The following is a 10,585-nucleotide window of genomic DNA, read 5'->3' on the forward strand; positions in this document are numbered from 1 at the left end:
GAAGGACAGGCCGGATCGGCGGTATGTCGAGATTTCAACGAGGTGGCCATCCCACAGCTGTACGCTGAATGAGGAGAAGTGGTGAAAGTGCTTGGAAATATGGAGCATTTCTGTGGTCGAGCCACACCTGAGTTTCACAGTGCATTTTGTAAATGGGAAAAGGTTGGGCTATTTTATTTTAGTAAGAGTTTCTTTTTTTTATTTTAACATTACTTTTCAGTTAGTACTGTAAAAAAAAAAAAAAAAAAAGAACAGACTTCTTAATACAGGGTTGAATTACTGGAACTGCTGCTGATGCTGATAATCTACCTCCCTTGAGCCAAAAGAGACTTTGCTCTACTTTAAGTTAAAATACTGTTTTGTATTGCTTTTAAGTTAAGACATGGTTCTTTTACGTCTAACTGCTGTTGTTCAAGCACTCGATATATCTTATAGCATGTTTCTTGTTGATAAATAGGACTAAATTTGAAATCAATTCTTGATTTGTGTTCATTCTTGCATTAGTTATGGCATTTATTATTTTCATGGTATGTTGCAAATGTTGCTGTGCACTGAAGCTTGATTTGAAGAAAATCGTGAATGAAATCGAAATCGCAATATCTGCCAGAAAAATCGCAATTAAATGTTTTCCTAAAATCGTTCAGCCCTAATAAAACCCGAGGGTAACTGATATACAATGTGGCAGCTACATACACAAAGCAACACAAGACCAAGACCAAGACCAAGGCTCAGGGGTCTTAACAACGGAAACTAAGATCAGTCTATTTGTTTAATCTATCCTGTAGGGAAGGCTGAATTCTAAACCCTAATTAGGACAGTTATTTATATATATTTTTAATTTATTGCAAATAATTTATATTTTCAGAGGACTGCCTCTAATTTAGTAAAAATCAACCATGACCCAAAGATAGGCTTAAAACTCCCAACATTCAACATTTTCATTATGAGATTCATGAATCTGATCAAGCTAATACGAGTAAAATAGGGCGAAAAAAAATTATTGTCATTGTAACCTCGCTCTATAACCTCAATTCCTACAATCTCATTCCTGCAATTACCATGAGAACATGCAGAAAAAATTATACTTTATTGTAATTGTATTATTACTTCTGCTTCATTTGACCTTCAGTGACACAACCTCTAAAAACAATCTCCACAAAATTGGAGAAATTGGAGGTTTGCCACTGAAGATCAAATGAAGCAAAAAAAAAAAAAAAAAAAAAAAACTGTTACAGCAATAAAGATTATTTCTTTTCTTTCTGCATATTCTCATTGGACCTGAAAGAGTGAGAAAGCAGGAAGTAAGAGTTTAAAAGATGATGTATATGTTAATCCAAATTGTAACAGATATATTGCCGTTCTCTTGTTGAGCAGTCAAAAATAAGAAAAAAGTAAAAATAAAAAATGCAGAGCGATCAAAATGAGAACATGCCTCGTCACAAAAATTGCTTATCGATTAGTTTAACGTGTAGGAATGTTGTTGAAAATAAAGCTGATGAAATGCGACAAAAACAAACAAACAAAAACATGGTTTTCTAACTTTGAGCGGGCAAAAACACAAAAAGGTACAAATATTTTCACCAACATACCTCGGGCTCCACAGAGCGCCAGAATGGCGCCGACATTACGTCAGCACGCACCTGCTTCCGGGCGTCAGGGTCGAATCCTGCCGCGTCACGCAGGTTCAGTGAGCACGTGACCACTGAGTTCATCACGGAACACCTGGGCAGAGCGTTTGGCTCACGTGACCCGAGACTTTCCCGCTCTGTGCTGTGGCGGAAAACAGCAGACATGTTGTTAGTGCCGGAGACGGCAGCCACACAGGTCTAATCCCTGCGGGCTGGAGGGGCTAATGCACCTGCATGGTCTACAGGTCTGTCTGTTACAGCCAGGAAGGACTTCCATTCATTTATCTTCTACCGCCAATCCGTTTCCGGGTCACGGGGGTTGCTGGAGCCAATCCCAGCTCACTGGATGAGGGCTACATGCCTGTAGAGGCTGAACACAGCTGGACTTGTCCTGACCTGTTCACCGTTCATGTGTCTACACTCCATCAGATCCCAGTGGATGAAAAAAAAAACTGTCCTCTGTCCTTTATCGCAGGAGTGTTACAGTGAATGCTGGCCACTTCTGGTCATATTTGTTAAGAGCATGTCATCATCTGAGCCGATGACTGTTTAACCATCACGTGGCGTTTTGCCACTGGGCACAGAATAATGCAGTAAAAAGTCTACACCTGGACCTGTAAATGGTTTTAACATTTTCTTTGTTTATGCCTCAATAATGGAAGAAGACTGCCGCCAAAAAAGAGCGTCATATGTCTTGAAAGGTTATTTGCTAGAAACAAATGATTTTCATGGTCCAACACAATATTCACGTTAAGACAAAGCCTGCTGTAATTTAAACTGTTTTTGGCCAATATCCTTCCTGTTTGGTCTCACAAAGAGCTGTCTTCATGTAGGATCATTAACCCGTTTCAACTGCCTTTATTTACTGCAGAGAGTGACAGTCCGTCTTGCAGCGGCCTTGTTTTAGAGGTGGACATTGATTTCCCCCTGTTTGATATCTAGATCAGTAGTTTATTATTTATCAGTAACAACACTAAGTCAAACTGTTGATGCTACAGATACTATATCTTGTTTCAAGTTGAGGATCAATTCTAGCATCAGTAGGATCTATACCACTTTGGGTTTCTCTTCTCTATGTTGGATTCATTTTCAGAGTAGAACTGTCTGCAGACATTGTCCTATTGCCTTGAAGTGCCATATCCTTCCTGGCACTGCCCTGCTCAGCAGACGTTACTGCAAATGTAGATACAGAACTTGTACGATGATGCATTATTCATAGTTTTGTTTATGTTTGTGTTGTTTGCAGATGTACACAATCACCTGGTGTCATCACAAAACAGAAATTTGTTGAAATTTGTGTCATTCAGAAATGTTCATTGTTAATACTGCCAGTGATAATCCTCAGCTATCCATTCATTGGTTGTTATTGTTGATGTGACTTGTTGATAAAGTCTTGTTGCTTACAAATTGGCTTGTTAATTACACTTAACTGGTCTTTCAGAGTGCCCCCAAGATGCATACTATATACTTAGTGAGTGTAATGGTGTTTATGAGGTGTCGCTCTGGGACGTGTGAGTACAAGTATAACAATATAGCCATTAGAAGACGTTCACCATCAATGTGAGGACTTTTTCTGAGACGTATCACAATTTACTACTTTATTTACTTTCTCACTAAATTATGGTTTTGTTTTGTTTGTTGCTTAGTCAAATATAATCTACAGGCGCATCAACCAACCTTTTTAGCTGAGGGCATTTTTAGTCATTTTTTTGTGCAGGTGAGCCAGGCTCTTTTTAAATCAGTAAGCTGCAGCTAGTTTAACCAGACAGACTTTTTCTTTCCTAAAACCTTTGAGGTCTTTTGATCTGATTTTGGCTTCCTTGTCCCAGCAGCCCTTCAGTTTTAACTTGCATCCTTTCAAAGTGGTCTCTCCCTTAGGTTGGAAACAGCCAATGTGTAGTCCATCATTTCCATCTACTAGACCAGAGAGAGGTCACCTACAATTTGAATCAAGCCCAGTAATAAATACTACCTTAGCTCCTAAATTTAACTCTTCTAATATGCCGTCTTCAATTGAGCTCCTGTGACAATCTTGGGCCTGTATGTTTTACAGATGTTGTTAGTTCTATTTCAATTATTTATTGAACATGAATATACAATAATGTTACTGTGTATGAAGGTAACAGGATTTCAGGGCCACCTGCTGGACATTGTACCAAGTGCACAATCAATGTACATTCCTCTCCATTACCAACATTTGCAGTTCATCATTATTTGCAGTTGCATTGAGTTGTCAGTTTATATCAGACAAGCTGAAACTAATGCAGGCTATTAAGTGTTTCAGTAAACTCTACTGTCAGGAAACTTATTATCTTTAATGAAACCTGTCAAAGTAGAGTGGATTCTCCTGTACAATCATTTCGGAGGTTGCTATTGATGTATATTACATCAGCCAAGGAGGTATATCTTTTGTTTAACCTCTGCATAATGTGTATACCTATAAAATTAATGCAGTGTGTTTCAGTAGCACCCATCACAATGTAAAATGTATGTATGTACTTGTGTTTATATGTATAATACACAGTAATTCATAGATATTAAAAACATTTCAGAATAAACAGATCCATTTTGATATCTATGAATGAACTGTATTGCTAAATATTTAGTAGGCCAGTGGCTGCTAGTGTGTCATCTATTGCTTATGTCACACCTCAATCCTGTTTACAAATGCCAGAGAGTAAGAACCACACAAGCTAATTATAAAGGGATTGGAATCTTTATTTAGCCTAATGGAGAACAGTGCAACTGTCCACCTTAATCCAGTGTTAACACCATGAACCCTGGACCAATGACTGGTGAATGTTAGCCTGAATGTTTACAACACACAATCTACAACTCCTTTTTCATAAATAAAACTGAAGGTGGGAGTTTTGGGGTCTGTGGTTCTTAAATATGTAAATGTAGTTATTATTGTGGAATGTGTTGTTTTTCCTTTTCCTCAGTTAATTTCTCCTCATCCTTTTTCTTATTTGTGTTGTGGAATGTCCTTAGGCATTGTATGATGAAGAGGAGACATTTCCACCGTGACCTGTCCAGTTGGTGTGGATGAAATGACCGGGGTTTGACAGCAGTTCATAGGTGTGAGCTCCAAAATAATCCCTTTGGGCCTAATGAAAAAAACAAATGTAAACAAACATGTCTACCACAAACAACATGCAGTACAACTGAAGACTGGCATTTTAATCAATTCAAATGAAAAAATATTTAATCCAAAAACAATGAAGTAGCAAATGCTCATATCCTGCATTATCTTAATATTTAAAAAGGAGTATTTAGAATTTGTGGTTAAATGTTATTAGTATTAGCTCTGTGTTTATATGCTGATAAAGACTAAAGGGGATGTAAACTAATTACATGGTACGCTGTCAGGGTCTTTAAGCCCAACACACACCAGCTGCACGTGTTCTTTTTAATCTGATACACGTTCACACAGGACCATATGTTCAGTGACTGTAGCTTGCACAGTTGTCTTACTTGAAGTAGGTTTGCTGGCAACTTGTCATGTCTGTAACCGTCGTAAAAGGACAGAGCTGTGGTGAAGCACGGCATGGGGATACCATGTTGGACTCCGGTGCACACTGTTCTGCGCCATGACTCCTAAACACAGATTAAAAAGCTTCATCAAGTTTTTAAAGAAAGAAGTTCATTTGGTGACGGTGTGAACTTAACCAGTTCCCAGTAACTGAGAGCCAAGTGGAGCCTGCAGGTCTCAGATGTGCGCAACATTGCATGCAATGTGTATTTTACTGCATCACTGCAGGACAATCATTTAGTGTTACCAACATCATCACACACAGGCAGAATGGCAAAAACTTAAACCGCAAACTCTTGAATCTCAAAAAGTTGATCGACTAAACAATTTAAGTATGAATCCATCCTTTCCTCAACAAGAGCACGTAAAATGAAATCTCTAGACTTCAGTCTGACAATCCAGTCACACTCTTGCTTCATTTGTTTCTTTTCTAAAGAGGAAATAACTTCTTTTGTGTGTCAATATGGTTATTGCAGGCTTGTTTTTGGTGACTTCCTCTTTCCTCATACCTGACAGTCCTGCACAGCATTATTGAAGAAGTTGTCAAGCAGCAAATTCTGCAGCTCAGGATCCCTGTCAAATGCTTCTTTGATCTTTCCCAAGAAGACACTGGGAGGAAGGAGAGACCAAAGTGTGAGCAAACAGTGGAAACAAAGCAACAACTGTTTCATTAATTCTCAATATTAACTTTAACCTTATCGGTTTTCAAACTTTGATTTGAAGACTCATTTGCCACAGACTGGGTGACACAAGTCCTGTGTGTTGTATGAGATTTATGCAATGACAATGATAAAGGGTCATTATCTTTCATCTACATCTCCCACTCCAGTATAACATCACAGGGTGATGGCAGAATTAATTTCCTTGAAGGCAACACTTAGAATGCAATACAAAGACACATCATTTGTCCTCACCCATGTTTGTCCACCAATAAAAACTTTTACGCCGATGAAAAACTTCTCCATTTAAGTCGTCTTGCTTTCTTGATAAGTTCTCTCTTGCACTACCGAACCACAGTTTTTCGCCACAATGTGAAATGTCTCTGTTGACATTAAGTTGCACAAGGCAACAGTGAAGCAAACCTGCGATCTTAAAACGATGAGGTAAAATGTACCTTCGGATGATGCAGCCTCCTCTCCACATTAGAGCAATCCCACCGTAGTTGAGGGACCAGCCAAATTCTTTGGCGGCCTGCCGCAGCAGCATGAAGCCCTGTGTGTAGGAAATTATCTTGGAAGCATAGAGTGCCTGGAGAGAGAGAATTTTGTTTTTGTTAATTGAATAAAATAATCGGTTTATTCTGATGTAATGCCTCTCTATGATTGTCCAAAAGTCCTATTTGCAAAACGTGTGTTTTGTCCATTTAACGATCTCTGCCTATGTTGTGTAATTACTGCACATCACACGACAAGCAGCAGTATAGTCACCGCTGGTCAGAGAGTGGGTGTGCTGGACCACAGAAGTGCATCAGTGTTGCAAATAACACGAGACAGATGAGAACAATTCTACATGGATGGAAAAATATTTCTTGAAATTAGCAGGACACTAGTTAAAGATACCATTCAGCACACAGTTGAAGTAGCTGATTTCTAAAATCGGTAAAAACATTTAATCCTTGGCCGGTGTTCATCCCTCCCAAGTTTGGTGCAAAACTGTTCAGTTCTTTTTGAATAATTCTGCTGACACATAAATGCTCAAAAATTTGAAGTTATTTCAAAGTGAGTTTTCCAAAGCTGCTCTGGTATTTCAGCAGAATTCTTCATTCTGGCTTTTACTGTACTAACGCCAGTGTAATGTTTTTACCTATTGGGCCCTTAATCATCAGGGTCTGTGCCTTTTACTGTCCCATATGTATTCTATCCTTCATGTACCTTTCTGATGTCCTCCAGGAAAGCCACCTTGTCACCACTGAATTTGACCGCCTGTGGCCCTGAAAGGCTACGGCTGGCCGCCACTCTCTCATCCTTCAGAGAGGACAAGCATCTGGCAAAGACAGCTTCCCCTGTGACACAGAGGGGAGGAGGGCCAGAGAGGGAACATTAACTGTCTGCATCTAACAACAGAGAGCAATCCAAAGAAAAAAAACAAAAAACAACAACAACAGGAGTTGCATGCTAATTTGGATTTTCTTTTACCGATGCAAAAGCAAAGTTTACCATTTGCCAATAGAACCTCACATGCTACATTAAACATTGTGAGTTACTTAAGCAATCAAAGATAGGAGGTAAGGAAAGAGGAAAAAAAAGCTGTTGGGTAAGCATGACTTGCTGAAACTGCCCAGCTAGGTGATGCAACCGTCAGGCAGAGAGAGGGACTGAGAGAATGTGTGTTCAGTAACTATCCCGCTAAGGAATGTCATCCCTGTTTCCAGCAGGCATAACATTCAAAATGACACGCAAGTACAGTTTGCATGGGTGCATTTCTCCTCCATGCAAACTGTACCGGCCTGTTGTTCTCCTTCACACTGATGGGATCAGCTCTCACACAATTAGGCTTTTGTACTTTATGTCACCAGAGAATCTCCAGCACTGACAGAGATGAATAGATAAATCCATTGAAAACCTCTAAACTGAACAACAGTTACAGGGATTTAATGACAGGCTGCATTTCTGGACTTTTACAAAAACATAAATAATAAATAATGATTAATTTACATAAGGTTTTCACTAACAGGTGTCTGTTTAGAGGAGCTCGGCAAAGCTGATCTATTGATTATTAGGGATACATAAACCTCCATTCTGTTCATGAAACAGACTGTCATACAGTCAGAGCAAAGACCAAAGCCAAATCCCCCTTATGTCACTTGAGATGAAGAAGCCACTAAAAAGCCGTCAATCTTCTTAGGAGCAGCCATACATTGCCCATAATTAGTAGCCATGCTGTGTGTTAGCTGACCAAACTAAATGTTAGTCCAGCGTCTCTGATCATTTTCCCTGCTGTCCTTCAATATGGTGATGCCATGTTGAAACCTTAACCCAACAGTTAGCTTTTGCTATGTCATCATGACAAACCCATTGTACTGGAAGCAGCACAAGGAAGCAAGATACTTCCTTCTCTGTTTTTCCTCTTACCGATCAGAGTGACAGGCGTGCCATACTCCAGAGCTGAGATGGCAGTCCACTTCCCTGTGCCTTTCTGTCCAGCACTATCCCGTATCTTGGGCAGCAGATGTGTACCATCAGAATCCTTGTATTTAAGGATGTTGGCTGTTATCTCGATCAGAAAGGAGTCCAACTCTGTCTCGTTCCAGCTGTCGAAAGCCTGAGTGGATGAGCCACAATGTTATAATAGAAATTCAGCCGTTTTGTCTGCTTTGCTCATCTTACAGGTATAACAAGCTCACCTGCGCCATGTCATCATGGTCCATACCCAGAACATCCTTCATCAGGTGATAAGCCTCACAGATCAGCTGCATGTCACCATACTCAATGCCATTATGGACCATCTTCACAAAATGACCTGCACCTTCATCTCCAACCTGCAGAACAAAGCCAGTCCGTAAATAAGTAGGAGAGTCTGACTTGACACAATACCTACCACATCCCTGATAATCAAGTTACTAATTATGTACACTAAGAGTACAGTACAGGCCAAAAGTTTGGACACACTTTCCTATTCATTTGAATGAGAAGGTGTGTCCAAACTTTTGGCCCATACTGTAAATTAAAAGAATTGTTCATTCACCCAGTCACAACATGGTTCTCCTGTTCCAACCTTGGCAGCGACGCTCTGGAAGATGTCTTTTATGTGTGGCCTTAAAATAGATGCAACAATTAAGTTTTTATAACTTACACAAAAAACCTTAAACCTTCTGAAAAGTCAAAACTATTTCACATTTCTGACTTAATCAACAGTAAAAACTTTGCTTATGCAATGTCTCACCATGCTTCTTTATGACCGCCTGGCATGAGAGAGGGTCCATAGCGTGCTCCTTCCTCTCCACCACTGACTCCACTGCCGACAAACAGCAAGCCTTTCTCTTTCAGACTGCTACACCGCCGCTGTGCAACAGAAATACACAAAAACGGTGAGCATATTCTTAGTAGATATAAGGATTCTCTCCTTTGCATCTACTTACAGTTGTGTCTCTGTATTCAGAGTTACCACCATCGATGATGATATCTCCAGTCTCGAGAAGAGGAACCTAAAAAGGAACAAATGTAACTCTCACACAACTGATTCAACTTAGAAAGATTTGCCAAAACTGTAAGATTCCAGCACAAACTACTGACCAACTTGTCAATAAAGTCATCCACAGCCTGTCCTGCCTTGACCAGCAGTATAATCCTCCTGGGCTTCTTCAGCTTGGACACCATGTCTTCCAGAGACTCAGCTCCAATCACCTTCGAGCCTTTGGCCTCATTCTTTAGGAAGTCGTGCACTTTGGAAACAGTTCTGTTGTAGGCACAGACCTGTAGGAGAGGTTTGGTAAGTAATGGGAGAAATAAAACAGCAGAACAAGCTTGACTGGCTGGTGCTGCTGGAATAAGCCAGCGGTGGAAGAGTCAACCTTCAGGACACGAGCTGAAGGTGATCAGGGATGAAAAGGAGGAGGGAATTAAAAACTGGTTCTTATTCACTGATCTGTTTTACGTTTTTGGATTTTGCAGCCAAGCTTAGCTTTGTGTGTGTGTGTGTGTGTGTGTTTTCAATGTGTATTCAATTATTGGAATAACTTTGTTATTAGCTTACCACAAAGCCGTGATCGTTCATGTTCATGATGAGGTTCTGGCCCATGACAGCCAGGCCAATCAGTGCAATGTCTGCTCTGTGAACACAACATCCAGCACGTTTACTGGGGCTCTGATGGGAGTCTGCTCTCAGGCTGAATATCAACACGGAAAACTACAAAGCTGACTTTCCTTGCAGTGTCTTATGTACAGTAAATGGCGTGGATAGTTGTCTGAAAACACTGCCTCAGCTGTCCTGTTCAATTCGATTCCCATTTCATGCCAACTTAGTTTCTATTTCACACTCAGGTTGCTCGCTAGCTAACAAGCTAACATCTCAATTTACAAGGAGGTTACTCTCAGGAAATGTCAAAGACGTGTAACCCCGAGTATTAGCAGCAGCTTCGCCGCTTCCCCAAAGCTTTAAGAAAGTTAAAGGTCCTTACTCAGCCATTGTGTTCAGCGGTTAAAGTCACGGTGAAGTGCAGAGTCTCCAAACGGCAGTCGGACTCACGCTGATCTGCTTCACTTCCTCCTTCTTATTCGGCCTGACGTAACGAGCACGCGCCCACGTCCGTCCACCGAGAGAATCAGCCAATCAGAGAGCGTCCGCTAAACTGAAGCCACGTTTTTCGCGAATTCCGATTGGCCCGCAGAACTGAGCAGAGATATCCGTTCTTCTATTGGCTGCTCCGGATGTCACTCATCATACGTCAGTTATTTATTCAAGCAGTTTAGTTTAGTTTAGTTTAGTT

The 10,585-nt window shown here is 40.4% G+C and overlaps 1 protein-coding gene across 2 annotated transcripts; it reads right to left on the reverse strand.

Moving 5' to 3' along the window:
* Nucleotides 1-4,092: 4,092 nt before the first annotated feature.
* On the reverse strand, nucleotides 4,093-10,378 carry pgd (phosphogluconate dehydrogenase). 2 transcript variants are annotated; one of them, XM_029506915.1, is made up of 13 exons: nucleotides 10,277-10,378; nucleotides 9,853-9,928; nucleotides 9,393-9,572; nucleotides 9,239-9,304; nucleotides 9,043-9,161; nucleotides 8,845-8,914; nucleotides 8,504-8,638; nucleotides 8,232-8,421; nucleotides 7,032-7,162; nucleotides 6,275-6,408; nucleotides 5,670-5,769; nucleotides 5,103-5,225; nucleotides 4,103-4,735 (listed from the first exon to the last, which is right to left on the reverse strand). In XM_029506915.1, exons 1-13 carry the CDS (start codon nucleotides 10,282-10,284, stop codon nucleotides 4,616-4,618), a joined length of 1,452 nt encoding a protein of 483 aa, XP_029362775.1. In that variant the 5' UTR covers nucleotides 10,285-10,378; the 3' UTR covers nucleotides 4,103-4,615. The 2 variants fall into 2 exon arrangements, with proteins under 2 accessions (XP_029362776.1, XP_029362775.1); XM_029506916.1 differs by lacking the exons at nucleotides 9,239-9,304; nucleotides 10,277-10,378 and having other exon boundaries at nucleotides 4,093-4,735; nucleotides 9,853-9,930.
* Between the last annotated feature and the right edge of the window lie 207 nt (nucleotides 10,379-10,585).

This window comes from Echeneis naucrates, chromosome 7, assembly GCF_900963305.1.
Source record: "Echeneis naucrates chromosome 7, fEcheNa1.1, whole genome shotgun sequence".
Taxonomy (NCBI): Eukaryota; Metazoa; Chordata; class Actinopteri; order Carangiformes; family Echeneidae; genus Echeneis; species Echeneis naucrates.